Below are 15,487 nucleotides of genomic sequence, written 5' to 3' on the forward strand. Positions count from 1 at the left end.
GTCCTCTCTCACCAACCCTGTTCATGATTTACGTTGACAAGTTTGAGGAATTTCTTTCGCAACATACCCATTTACATGATAGTTGTATTTTACATGATATGGTTATCATCATTCTTCTTTTTTGCTAACAGTTTTGACCTCTTTTCCCACTCTGATGAGGGCTTACAGAGACAACTTGATGCCCTTTCTAATTTCTATTAAATTTGACAGCTTGTGGTCAACCTTGGTAAAACTAAGGTCATGCATTTCAATATCTCCAAGCGTTGTCTCTACATATTCCAGTTTTTCTAGAAAGGGGAACTTCTATAGATCACATCAGCCTACACATACTTGGGGATCCAATTTTCTAGTCTATCATTTAGTACGAAGTTTGCCTCTCGTTGAACCTTTGCAAAGGGTGTGCCTCTTTTCTTGTCTTGGAAGTCAAGAGTTTTCAAATCCACTTCTGAACATCCCATCCAAGTTGTGCCTTTTTTATACAATCATCAAGCCAATAATTTTATATGGTTCAGAGGTTGCCTAACTTGGGGGGCATTGAACAGCCACACATTTAAAAGGTCTTGACTCTCATGTTGTAGCACATGATCTATTGCAAACAGATAGTTCCTCAATGCAGCATCCAAGCCACACTTGCCACCTAGCCAATATGCTTTGAGAGTATCCTCGAACTTACTTTCTACATCCATAAACTCCAATCCATGAAGGCCCCAATTTCTAGTCATGAGAGATACCCACTTTTAGCACTTTGTTCCTTTGAGAAGATGGTTTCACTTGTCCCCTCTGATTTAATAGTCCCTATTAAACACAAGCACTACTGGTCCTTCATGACCAAATTGTTTCCTCTTTCTATTGGGATCTCTATAATCTATTGATAAGCAACCTCTTTCATGTAATCCCTAGATACCTGCCCCCAGCTCCTCCCCACATAAGACATCACTAGAATTGCCAAAGAGGACATCTACAAACAATATATTCAAACCACATAAGTCTTCCCCATGAGTTTCCGAACTCCAAGATGGCTTCCTATAACAAGCATTTCTTATAAACGGTGGATGATTTTATTCATTACTGTAGCTATCTGCAATGTCACAAACCCTATAGGTTGAGGTTTCCCATTGGTCAGTTGCACATGGGCTCTAACCAATTATGAGTTGCAAGTCAAACCAATCATCACATCGTCTATCAAGATTAGATCCATTGCCTTTGCTCCATCCAAGAGAGGGAGATCAAGGAACATTTCAGTTTTTTGCCCCATTTACTATGACATCAGGGAAGATTTCACTGCCTCTACAAGAACTTAGGGAATAGTCTATCTCCTCTCTTCAGATATTTAGACCAGAAATGCTTGTCTCTTTTTCTCCATGAGGCCATCACCCTCCAACGTAGATCCCTACAAAGGGAAGATGAGCAACACAAAGCAGCCTTTTATTAACAATGCTTCATATGTCAAAGCTATTAGATCAGTTAAGAAGCACTTCTCTTGCCAAACTATTACAACTCAAATTAATCAAAACCCCCAACCTACCCTCTCTCAACATAATGGCTTCCCATATTCTTGTTACCATGATTCGAGCTACTAGATCAATTAAGCAGCACTTCTCTTGCCAAACTATTACAACTCAAATTAATCAAAAACCCCAACCTACCCTCTCTCAACATCATGGCTTCCCATACTCTCATTACCATGATTTGACCTCATTTTGGCAACATAGAACTACTATTTACTAGCTGTTGACTTGGTGGTCAGCACCTCCTTCGGGGTTCGCGACATTGCTTAACCGTCTCCCGTGGATCTGGGTAAGTCTGGTGTTTGTGACGTTTGTTGACAACTCGAGCTTTTGGCACAACAGCAAACATACCAACAATTGGTATCAGAGCCTTGGGTCACGACTTCAAATCTCGGGAGGTCTCCTTCATTCCATCAGTGCGGAACCCTTAGTCGGTGCTAAGGGTGAGATTGTTGACTTGGTGGTAAGCACCTCCTTCGGGGTTCGCGACATGGTTTAACCGCCTCCCATGGATCTGCGTAAGTCTGGTGTTTGCGACATTCGTTGACAGCTCGAGCTTTTGGCGCAACGGCAAACATAACAACACTAGCTGCCCCCATACCATAGAGGCAAACTCATATTACAAAACTTTCTACGATCAGAGCTACAGCAACCTTCGATGTTAGGGTTGTTTCTAGAGGAAGTGCTTTGATTCCTTCTACGGTATCTTAGCATGGTCTTCTGCCCTTGGATACTCCTCGATGAGCATTATATCTCATATTGACCGATGATGGCCAAGGCAATTCCTTCATTTTAAATTCAAACAAGCATACTCTATGAAATTTCTTTCCTTTGATTCCTTCTATAGTATCTTAGCATGGCCTTCTAACTTTGGATGCTCCTCAATGATCATTATATCTCATAGTGACCGATGATGGCTAAAGCAATTTCTTCATTTCAAATGCAAACAAGCATACACTAATGCAAACAAGCATACTTAAGGAGTGTACAACATTGGGGGCAAATGGTGCTTGAAGAGATGTTGCAAATGTTGTTAAAAGTTGTCATGCAAAGTTACAATGTTCTCATGGTTTGCTTTGACCACTGTAGAAGGCTGCTCATGTATCCCACATGCGAGAAAATGATATGGTGTTGTTGGGAATGGAGTTGCAGATGTCATGTTGTGCTCAGATCAGCTGGTGTGGACAGTTTTGGCCCTGGAATTATTCCCTAAGCTCTCTAGCCTGATTCGGGTTTCTGAATTGCCATACTCCTTAAACCCTAAGTCTTTGTTTGGACATGAGCAGTTTTTTTACTTGCTCAATGACTTGGTTTTGCCTGTAGCTGGCTGTTTAAGTCACAACTTATGCCTTCACAATCATGGTTTCTCCAGCCCCTCATTCCTAGCAATCATCAACCAGATTGGATACATAAACTTTACTATTTCCTAAGTAGGAGGCCTAATGTTTTGTCTGAAATTAATGAACGATCACAATTATATCTTTGAAGATCGGACGGTTCCTACATTTTCGCAAGATGGTTGTGAAGTCCTCTACCTTTGGTTGTGAAATTGTGAAATGAGGACACGTTTGCGAGGTGGTAGGAGATCAAATGGCTCCCATGCGACCGCAAAGAATCTATGGGGCCTCATCTCTTTGGCTATGGGACTGCGAGAAGATGACAAGTTAGATCAAGGATCAACGGCTAGCGCATTTTCGAAAGATGGCTTGTGTGACTGAGTCTCCTTGTTGCAATACCATGTGATGGTGCCACGTGTCTATGGCGGGCCCAAATGGGAAGTCTATATTGTTTATTGAAAGTTTACATCACAAGCATCTGTTTTGCTGTGAAATGGAAAGATCAACAACTCACGTTTAAATTAGGGGAACGGCTAGTTGCTGAATTCGAAATTGTTTCTTAGCGCCTATTGTGAAGCAATGAAGAAAATGGGTTATAGGCCAAAATGTTTGATGCATTTCACTGGTTTAAGAAATTCCTGGCCGACATATAAACAGTAGCTAACTACACAGAAGCATATATATAGAAGACCATGCTTTATATGGTAAGTGTTTGTAAGAATGTGTGAGTGATTGAGGCTACCAGTGACAGAGTAAAATGCTCTGTAGCTCAAGCAGTGGAGATCATATCTTACCTTTTGTTGCTGAAGTGAAGAGTTTAGTGCAAAACAGTGTGGATCAAAGGCTGATAAATGACAAAGCAAAATTGCAAGGGTTGGTGCCCACTTGTTTGATGGTGAATTGATCTGGTTAAGGGGATAGCAGTACTCTTGGGTTGGTGCCCAAATTGATGTATTGGTGAGGGGATTGTAACCTCTTGAAGGTCGGTGCTTTCATAACTGACTGTAATCATTGGTTTTCCTTTGTGACGTAGATTTGGGCAGTAGATCCAAGCAGCTTGCTCATAGTGTTTTTTCCCTCCTAGGGTTTCCATGTTAAATCTTAGTGTTGTGGTCTTTGTGTATTTGCATCCATTGTTTGCACTTATTGAAACTTTTGCTAATGCTCCTAACAAATAAATGAGGATTGGATTTGAAGTAGTTGATGTTCAGATTTGGTAATATACCAATTCATTTGTTGATGTTCAAGATATGAGATTAATCCTATGACATCTTAATCATTCATTTGTATTTTACTTTTAAGTAATTGGAGACTTCCACATGCATTTTGAATTAAACATTTAATTTTGTGGGGTTTAACCTATGTGTTTTGTAAGCCATTTGAAGATGATCTACACGAGTATTCATCACACTAATGACATTATTCCTTGTGTTCTTTTAGTAATAATTGCAATGTAAGGACCCCATGTAACAAACAAGCACCCCTCAAGAATTTGTTAGTAAAGAGGATGAACGATGAATGTAATTCAATGCTTTGGGCTTTTAGAGCATGTATAGCCTTATAGATCAACCTTGCCTTACAGGAATAACCCAATTAACATATTATGATATAAGCATGTATTTGTGATAAGTAATCGAAGGTCATCTATTTGTGTTAAATGGTTGAAATGTTTCATTTTAATTTATTTTTAGGATTTCATCTATGTGTGTTTAAGTCCATCTCAAGATGACATCCATGAGTAGTCACTACACTAATGACATTATTCCTCATGTACTTTTGGTAATAGTTACAAAAAAAGGGGGCCCATTTAATCCCACATTGGTATGAATTAAGGAACAAGTACAATTTATAAGGTATCGCACACTCCAAAAGCACTTTGCCAACGGGGAAAGAGGTTAGAGGGTGAAAAGCTCAAACCAGTAAATGGTAAGACAATATAGAAGATAGATATCATACAAAACAAGATGTTTATGGGCTAGGATGCCCTAATATCCAATATATGCAGAAATAGAATAGACCTTTGAGGTAGAGTAACACCATACAATACTCCTTATAGAAGGAGCCACTCCAAGCTATATCTCCATGAAATCCCAAACACAATACCATACTCAACATATATCCTTCCAATAATATTCATCCCTTTATATAGACCTCCTCCTAATAACATAATGGAGGACTAAATCACTAAACCCATCTAGGCTTCCTGATTACATAATATAATTAGCTACTCAATATAACTAACTTAAGGGATGTGTGTCACATGTTAGCATCTCCATCTACTTAAATAAATTCTAGTATCATATCCCTAGGTACATACTAGTAAACTACATTCCTTGTTCCCCTCCCTACTAACATATGCTTAAAGGTGCTTGTTTGATGTGGGAATCACTTTTCCTTGTGATTAATACCAATATACATGAGGATAAATTTAAAATATCATTCGTGCTATTACTAGCTAAGGAGACCATCTTGAGAGAACTTAAAACACAAGGGTCAAATCCCACAAAAATAAATATCAACACATTATAAAGTCGTGTTCTTGGATTTCTATCACACATTTGGAATTAATGTCATTCTTTATGGGCATATTCTTCTAGTATTTACCTGCTTTAAATTATATCACATTTCAATCATATATACAGGTGTTGTCAATGTCTTATTTAACAGTAATCACTTTTTGCCTTTACTTTGGCTCAAAACATATATACGCAGCTATTTGAAGAGAATGGAAAAACAAACAGCAAAATATAAATTTAATATTAAACGCTGAAATGTAACTGATAAAAAACGGCAGCTCTTTGTCTAGATAGATCTCAGATGCAAAAAAGTACAGAACTTAGGGTTCCCGTAAACTTATAATCAAGGGGAAAAATGCAATCAAATCATAACAAAATATTCTACCTACTAAACTAATGCATATGCCAGAAACTAGAGACAATGTAGGCCATCACATACACTAACGCAATATTGTGTCTAGGTACACAACAATATACCCTCTTGAAAACAAAATGAAAAAATTTACGTGAATTGAGAGCCAACAATCAAGCAATGCTAAATACAATACAATTTGTTCTTCCTCCCTACTTAATTACCAAAACTGCCGTCCATAGAAAACAACAGAGGAAAGTAACATTCTCATTGCCCATTATTCGCCTGGTCCCTTAAAGGTAAGTTGCAGTTATGATGGATTCTGTGAAAACTTTTCACTATCTTCTGTTTATAATGTCTATTAATTAAAATGATTAATCTTCAATATCTATTAAAAACAAAGTACAGTCCATTATTTTACTTTTATTTTATAGATGTCTAAATATCTTCTGTTTATAATGTTTATTAATTAAAATGGTTTATCTGCAATATCTATTATAAACAAAGTACAGTTCATGCTTTTAGTTTTATTTTACAGATGTTTATTGAAGTCATAATGGTCATGATTTATGATTTTCTCTAGTGTCAGTCTTTATTCTTCCAATAGTATAGCAGACCAGAACATTTCTCAGTTCCTTTTTTTAAATGTTTAGCTAAATTGGAGTTATCCTGTTTGTTACTCCCAACAATGCATTTCTTTGTCAGATTACATCAAGTCCCATTTGATGTGTGTGATCATCTGCACACGAATGGAGTTCTTGTATTGTGCTGCTTCTTGTACATAAAATTTCCAAGAAAATGCAAGGTTCTATTAGCCAACAATGTGTGTGATTGCAATCCTTGCACAGTTGGCACATAAGGTACACAAGAATTCCAGAGGGATGAACAGTTACCTGTTTTGCAGCATTTACTATTCCACTTGCTATGACATCACATTTCATAATTCCTCCAAATATGTTAACAAGTATTGCCTTGACCTTTTCATCAGAAGTCAAAATTTTAAACGCCCCAATCACCTGCATGCAAAACATAATGGTGTCATTCCCTATACAAATCTAAGAAGTATCACATTATTAAGATAAGGCTACCATTCATCCAAGTGTATGGGCTCATACTCTATGCATTGGTAACATAACACAGACAACAATAGTCAAACAAACTAGGCCATATTTTCTAAACCTCCTAAATAATGTTCCATCTCATTGGTGACATAATCTACAACAAAATTCTACCTAATAAGTGCGAACAGAAATAGAACAAACCCAATGGAAACGGGTGAAAAACTAACTTCATCCAATGTAATTCAAAAGAAAAAAAATTATATGCAATATAGCACAATAGCTATGTTTGGAAAAAGAAAAACAACTGGAGTAACAAATCAGCAAGAAGGTTACTTCCAACGGTTCCCAGTAAAATGTTCAGATGAATAGCATAGATTCATTTTTGAACAAGATTTTCTACTTGTTGAATCAAATTTGAACTCTATTTTCCTTCTCTATTACCTAAGTCACAAGGTTCGAATTCGAATTCGAATTCGACAGGCATGAAATTTGGATGAAATTCGACGAGGGAAAAATTCAAAAAAAAATTCGGATAAAATTCGCCTTCTATAATTTTGTTTATTTTTAAATATATGTATACTTTTAATAAATTATCAGAATAGCTACCCTTGTTGGAGAAAATCCGAGGGCGACCCAGCAGTTGCAGACACCCATGACCCAATAGATACAAAGCATATACAAATAATACCCACGACCAGCTGAGTTGTGTTTAGAGGCGGATAGCAGTGCTTTATAGAGGAAATTCGATTAAATTCGATTTTTTTCTATAGAAGTTTGAAATTCGATTAAATTCGAACCTCATCCATGAAAATCGCCGTATCCTGTGACTTAGTCTATTACTATGGTATTGTTACAACACTCAAACTTGGGTAAATGACTCAACGTGGAGATGAGATTTTTATTGTATCTTTTAAATGGTTGAGGAGTCATATACTTTATGGTAGAATTTTCGTGAAATTCAAAACTCAAAAGTATTCCTGAAATTCAGAGTTTCACGAAAAATAAAAGACCCTCAGAGAATCAATCCATATTAACAAATTTTGAGTCACACACTGATCAAACTTGACTTTTTAACATTTTATGACTAAATCGAGGGTGTCTCAATAGCAATACTATAATTATCACGTCCTAACTCCAAGGGAACAACCTCAAAAAGTCTATGAAAAGACATTTGGCTTTCATATTATCCTTTTCAAAACGAATGGTTGATGCGAGGTCAGAGAATAGAGCTTTAAAGCAAATTCTCTACCAAATGCCTAGGGATTGATATTCTTTGCCTCTATGTAAGGAACTAGAAAACTGCATTTGATCCCAACTCGTGCTCTATCGCAGGGGTCAAGAGAATCAAAGAAATTACCATTGCTGAAGCTTAAAAAGCAGGTCAAAGGAATCTCAAGGACCTCTGTAGTACTTGGAAGCAAAACTGGCCTGGAGGATCATCACCAAGATGGACTAGCCATGGAACAGATTAATGAAGATGAATACACCTAGACAACATGGAGCCCAAGTGTATCTTCACATTGGCATCACTATCAGATTCCAAAGGATCCCACTTAAGGAATTTTATTTGTTGTTGTAAGGAATTGATCACCAACCACCTGAACCAAGAAATAAGAGGAGACCAAACAGAATTTTGAAAAACGTTATTGACTTCGAAAGAAGGATGAAGGAAGAAAAAGAAGAGAATTGAAAGGGTCCAGCAGAGGTCAGTGAAGATCAGTTATGTGAATCCATCTAAGGAGAAAATCATGATCTTCCATGGACTATGGAAAAGGTATGATATAAGCATTGCGTCTTAAAAGCCAATGCTTTTGTATGCCTGGAAACACAAGAAAAGATGCTGATAATAAACTACGGAAACAAGATTGAACAGGCCTCTATGTGCATACAAGAACGAGAGGAAACTATCAATCACCACCTTCACTGTGATTTTTCTAAATAAATCTGGATGAATGAAATTGGAAAACTGGGCATTGCTAAAGAATGTAAGTTCGCACTGTGTCAGGGTTGTGCAATTCTGAAGGGTCAAAACCATTCAAACTATGATAATGAAGGAAAATGTGCATGCGAATACAAAGGAGGAAAAAGATAGACTAATTAATCAAAACAAGCCATTAAACTCAACACTTCAAGATCGAAATGATAAAACCAAAGCAAAAACACAAAATGACAAGCAATGCAAACCAATATCCTCGCTTTGATTCGATTATTCCAGGATTTGATGTGTGCTCATGACGTCAACGGATGCACATATGGAGGTTAGGAGGAATAGGATAGGGTTAGTTGGGAGGAAAAAAAGGACAAGTGGCTCAACAAGAGGGAAGAGGAATGACATGTGTCCATGAGGACGCGTCTATTTTGGGCAAAGCCACCCAAAAATAGGATATTTTCTCCAAAAAGGGGGAAAAGAGGTTAGGATGTGCACATATGGAGGTTAGGAGGAATAGGATAGGGTTGGTTGGGAGGTTTGGAGGATGACTAGGTTGGGGGAGGTTAGGATAGATAGGGTTGGTTGGAACCCCAAGTTTAGGACAAGGGCTAGGTTAGCTAGGGGGTTAAGGTTAGGAGCCATGTGCTCAAATAGGATTTGAGTTTATTAATTAATTCATGGGGGTTTGGGAAAAGTGACATTTAATTAACTAAAGGTAATTAATCAAATGGGGTGGAAGAACAAGGATAATTTAATTAGGAGGATGGGATAATCAATTAATTAGATTAATTAATTAAGAGGATGGGATAATCAATTAATTAGTTTAATTATATAGGAGGGTAGGATAATTAATTAATTACGAATTAATTAATTGGAAGAAAGGAATTTGAGAGATTAATTAATAGGAAGAAAGGTATAGAAAATTAATTAATTAGACTAAATTCGCCTTAAATAAATGTGTTAAATTTAAAATAACTGTTAAATTTACTTAAAATATGTTAAATTCTAAAATTTATTTGTTAAATTTTACATATAAATAGTTTAAAATCTAAATTGACTATTTTAAATTTAAAATATGTTAAATTCTAAAATTTATTTGTTAAATTTTATATATAAACAGTTTAAAATCTAAATTGACTATTTAATGTATTAAATGTTAATATTAAAAAATAAACTATACCAATATTAAATTTAATTATAGTAAATGATACAAATTTAAATAGCAGTTTAATTTAACCAAAACAATACTTGACATTTGTAGTGTTATAAACATATATTATTAAAAAATTATAATACATCATTAAATTTTATAGATGAAAAATTTTTAAAAACCTTGAAAATAATATAAGAGAAAAATGTTAAATAAATAAGATTTGGCATTATGAACATCTATCGTTAAAAATTTAAATGCTTGATATAATCATATAAATGAAAGAAAAACTATGAAAGAAATAAGTGATAGGAAAATAACCCTAAAATAGAATCTACAACTTGCTAGGATGCCCAATGGCTGCGGAAAAGGTCACGACTCGAGAACTAGAAGAAAAGGCATGCAAGAGCCAAAGGAACAATGCAAAAGAACAGAAGGATTTGGACGGCCACTGGCAATCAATGGTGCCTCAATCTTTGTTGCTCAAAAATTTGAAACACACTCTTTCTACCTTCAACTCAAAGATATTTGCATTCCAGAAATATGCTCATGATTCATTTGGAATGAATTAAAAAGTACCGCGATTTTGAACAGAGATCTCCATGCCTTTTGTTTTTCTTTGTTGTGATACCGTACTCTTTTATCAAAAAAATAACTCGAAACTTGAAAAACACTTTCCAAAAACCCTAAAAAATCCTTTTTCGAAAATATATTTTAATACAAAGCATACCTGACGTTTTATGGTACGAATAGTATGCAAACTTTTATGGATTTTACACAGAAGTTTGAAGTTCGCCAAAATTTGAATTCCATGCTTGAAATTCGGCAAACCCTATGGCATAGGTTTAGAGTCTTAGACGTTGCTTAGGTAGATGAAGTTTGGTACATGCATCTTTTTGCATGGTTGCATGGGTTTGTTATCAATTTTTATTCAATAAACTATGACAAATTGAGCTTGGCTAATAACAAAAAGATGTTTGCATTTTTCATTCTACCATTCAGTCGAGGAATGTAGTGAAATTCCCATTGACAGGCAAATTAGTTGTATTTTTCTCCAATACTACAATACAACATCATGAAATATTCAAGTGTCAAATTATTTGTAATAGAGACTATTTCTATTAAAAGATTTACTGCACATAATATTCACAATGAATGTTCCTGTTAATGGGTGAATAGTTCCTAAGTCAGTTAATTAATCTCATAGATACTTTAATGGTCCCCCTCTTCGCAAGGCTCTCTAAAGCTTAAGTTACTGAATCAGAATTGGGTACGAGCACAAGTACATGGATACAGTGCGCAAGTATGGCAATATTTTGTGTAAAGGTTGGGTACATTCTTGGTACGTCTACACAGAAAACATATCAAAATAATAAGTGTATGTATATATAAATAAATATAGGCAGCCTAACAAATTTAGTATATTAATAGTATATGTTTACTGTTTAACTATCTTCAAAAAAACTATATTAATAGCATACCATCTATATCATATTAGTATCTTTTTTCTAACCATATTTGAAATAGCATATCAATACCATACCGTCTATACCATATTAGTATGGAAACTAATATTGATAGGGATATTATTTATATATAGATAAAAACATAATATCTATAGTAACTAATATCTATACTATAATAAATACTTATAGTTTAATTCAATTCATAAAATGATAAAGCCTAACATTCAAACAATATTTAGTGCTGTAATATTTTGTTGGTTCAAACTAGAAATATCGACCAATACACAAAGCATGGTTCAAGCTTGAAATAACATCTAGCAGAGGAGTGTTCCAAATATTGATACGACTTCAAAAAGAAATTTTGGTCTCACTAGGACTAGTGTTCTTTTTCAAAATCGAGGGGGGCAGCTCACTAAAGGTGTTCATTACTTCCTCCAGGTGAAATCAAATAATGAGGTTGTGATTCATGACCTCTCCCTGGCTATTTTTGTTCAATGTCAGAAGCTAGTGATTGAAGGTGATTGATGAACATTGTTGGGCTTTGTCATGGCTCATGTCCCAATTGGCAACTTTGTAGCCTAATGGAAGCAGCCAAAGTATTGCGTACCCATTTTGAGTATGTTAACTTTTTTTCATTGTTACTGGAGTAATAATTGTGTTACTGATTTCCTTGCCAACTAGATATTTCATCAATCTCCCTAGTCTACTTTGCTTAGTGACTATATACTATATAGACATGTGGCATGGTTTGGAGGACTTTTTTTTATTACTTGTCGACTATGATTTTGTTTCTTTTCAACATCATCCACTGATATTGATAGCTTTCCCTCTCCAATATACTGAGATTAGAATGTGGTTATAAGATTGGTTTGTGATTAAACTGTTAATTGAGCTTGCTGCATGAGTTCTTTTCAATGCAGCTAGTTGAACTACTAACCAAAAGCAAAAACTCGCCAAGGCCTGAAAAAAAACTCGGGAAAAACTCGGCCAGTACTCGGCAACTTAAAAAATTGCTTAAATTTAATTAGAAATGCATTTTTTTTGCAAAATTTAGTGAGGAGATGCATCCAATGAGCCAATAAATGAGAACACAAAAGAAACAAGCTGAGTCTAGATATATTTGATTGATTTAAACGCAAATTGGGTTCAAAATGGCATCCTCTTATGGAATGTTGGTGGCTGATAGACTGAAACAAAATGAAATAGCAAATTGTTTTTCTAAAACTAAAATTGAATACCACATCAAAACATTTTACATCTTCCTCTTCTTAGCTCTAGTGAAAAATAGGGGAGAGATAGAACTAGAGGGTCTAGTCCTAGGAGTCTAATGTGCCTCCTCCACCTCGCCAAAATGAGGTTGAGCGTAGCACCCCTTGCAGGGGTCTGAGGGTGAGAGAGAGAGGTAGAGAGATAGTTCTAGATCTTAGGGGAGAGAGGAGAGAGTGAGATAGAGAGTGGTAGAGAGAGGGGATGAAGGAAGAGTGATAGGAAGATAGATAGGTCTAGAATTTGGGGTAGATAAAATGAGGTAGAGAGAGCGAGGAGTGCTGATAGGAGCCTATTGATTACTGAAATTTGACTGTCTGAAAATTAAAAGATCTTCTAAAACCTAAAATTTGCATTATAACTCCTACAAATCTGAAACCACTCTCAAACATCCTACCAATATAACATGAAATATAACTTAAAGTATAAGAAAGGAAAAAGACATTGAAATGTGACTTGTGCTGATAGGAGCCTACTGGTTACTAAAATTTGACTGTCTGAAAATTTTAAAAAATCTTGCATTATAACTCCTACAGATCTAAAACCACTCTCAAACATCCTGCCAATATATACATGAAATATAACTTGAAGTATAAGAAAGGAAAAAGACATTGAGAAATGTGACTTATGCTGATAGGAGCCTACTGGTTACTGAAATTTGACTAAGTCTGAAAAATTTTAAGATCTTCTAAAACCTAGAATTTGCATTATAACTCCTACAGATATGAAACCACTCTCAAACATCCTGCCAATATATACATGAAATATAACTTAAAGTATAAGTGTCACTTATACTTTAATATTATATTTCATATATATATTCTAATGAAAAGAATGAGAGTGACTTGAAAAAAAAATTAGACAATTTTTTGACATGTTTGGGTCTTTTTTTTATGCAGCCGAGATTTTTCCAAAGACTCGCTGAGTTTTTGTGAAAAACTCGCCAAAAAATCGGCGAGTTTTTGTGAGTTAAAGTCATAAATACTCATAGAGCAAAAAAAACTCGCGGAGCACTCCGCGAGTATTCCATCTATGCTTTAAATAATCCCATTAGTGGTGGCTTTTTTATGTTTTGACTGGCTCTTTACTGGTGTGGTGTTTGTTGGTGGTTTTTAGTTAAATGTGGCTTATTAGTGTTAGGTGCTTGGCACAGTAGCAAAAAAACAGAAGTGGCTGCAGCAAGCATGATACCTACCACCAACGGAAGATTATTGACCATCAAGTAAGGAAATTTTTCAATTGTCTAGATTTGATATCACTCAATCTGCTCAAGAGCGTCTAGGGGATGGATTATGAACATAATGGAGGGTTTATTCAATCTAGTGAAACTATTCTAGAAAAATTTCTAGATAATATTCAAAGAGAATTTTGGCAGAGGACATTTACATGTGGGTAGTGTTGGGCTTGGTCAAATCATATCATAGGAAGGATTTGGATGGTATGGTGGACTCGATGATGGCCTCATCAATCCCACCCAGAGTGGCTTGAGTTGTTTGACGGGCAAGGTTAGTTTTCTCTCTCAGCAGCTTGTGAAGGTTAATCAATCCCAGCCAATGTAACTTGAGTGGTTGAAGGGACTAGGTTATTTCTCTCTTGATAACTTAAGAAGGATAATTAATATGTTGAACGCCTTTACTCCTTTTGCCCAAAGATGAAATTTTATTTACCACAAGGGAATTCATAGAGTCCAATTCTTGGCTTTGGCTAATTAGAGTCACAAGCTTCTCAAATTGAACCGTACAAAAGCAAAGGATGGTCCTTTGAGGTCCTCTAACAAAGTGATGGTTAGTTTGGCATCTACAAATGAAGATGGGTGGCATGATGGAACAACCATCTCAAGTGATAATGGTTGGGGCTTGATGGTTCGGTTTCTTCAACCTCGTGTCTATGAAAATGTTTTAGTTGTTCAGTTCTCTTCTTTATCTGCTACTTCTATTTCTTACCTGGTGAGCTCTCATCTATAGTTTATCTATTGTATTGAGTCAATTTGCACTCTTTGGGTAGGGAACCTATAGGACCCTCAGAAATTTAATCAAAAACATTCGCAAGGTTAAATCACTAAATCCATAGTGTTATAATGTTGGATTGTGGTTGATGGGAAAGAAAAATCACCTATAGACCCAAACATGATAGAACCTAAGAAACTTGTTTAATCACCCACAAAACTGCATCAGTCAAATGCAAAATGGACTCATATTGCTAGCATAACCTTTGGTAGCCCCTCCATAACCTTAATAACCTCACATCAAAATATCTCAATCTTCCAAAGCATAAACTCCCTTACTAGGTTATGTACATGACACCATGTAATTAATAGCATATAAACATTTAAATGGCCGAGTAAAAATTATTCCCATCTTAAAAAACTTGTTGCTTTAATAGCATACAATAAATGCTTTAAGCTTCTCCAAGCCCAAAACAATGCAAGCACAATGAATTGTAGAAGATAGCTGGTTTAGATACAAGTAAAAATCCACATATAGTGGATGGTATGTAGATTTTAAAGCTCTGTGTTGGATGACAATAAAAGGACAAAAAAAAATTCCTTAGAAAATAGAGGTATTAAAGATGTTAAATCCAATTTTATTCAACAATGTGCAAAAGGCATGAGAAGATGATTCCAAACAACAGAAAAAAATTCTCACAACATTTTAAGGCATGAATCTCTAAAGAAATATACTAGTACAAGGACAATTTTCTTGATGATTGGACATTCAAGGAATCGTAGGTTTGTAATGCAAGAGACTCCAATAAGAAGCCACTTTGCAAGCCAAGAGTGTATTGCAGTGGGGCCACCAAAAATGCAGGTATGGTTCAAGACCACCTAAAAGGTTTCAATGATTCAAGAGTTATGGGTTTGCATATTGACAGATGATCTTGAGCACAATGCAGAAAAGATGA

At 35.6% G+C, this 15,487-nt stretch overlaps 1 protein-coding gene across 1 annotated transcript in view; it reads right to left on the reverse strand.

Annotated features, from left to right (window-relative positions):
• LOC131035867 (succinate--CoA ligase [ADP-forming] subunit beta, mitochondrial) overlaps positions 1-15,487 on the reverse strand; it is a 111,902-nt gene that overhangs the window by 15,699 nt on the left and 80,716 nt on the right. Inside the window, exon 10 of the mRNA XM_057967616.2 lies at positions 6,607-6,729. Coding sequence (XP_057823599.2) covers positions 6,607-6,729 — 123 coding nt within the window. The remainder of the gene's footprint in view (positions 1-6,606; positions 6,730-15,487) is intronic.

Source organism: Cryptomeria japonica, chromosome 8 (genome assembly GCF_030272615.1).
Source record: "Cryptomeria japonica chromosome 8, Sugi_1.0, whole genome shotgun sequence".
Classification (NCBI taxonomy): domain Eukaryota; kingdom Viridiplantae; phylum Streptophyta; class Pinopsida; order Cupressales; family Cupressaceae; genus Cryptomeria; species Cryptomeria japonica.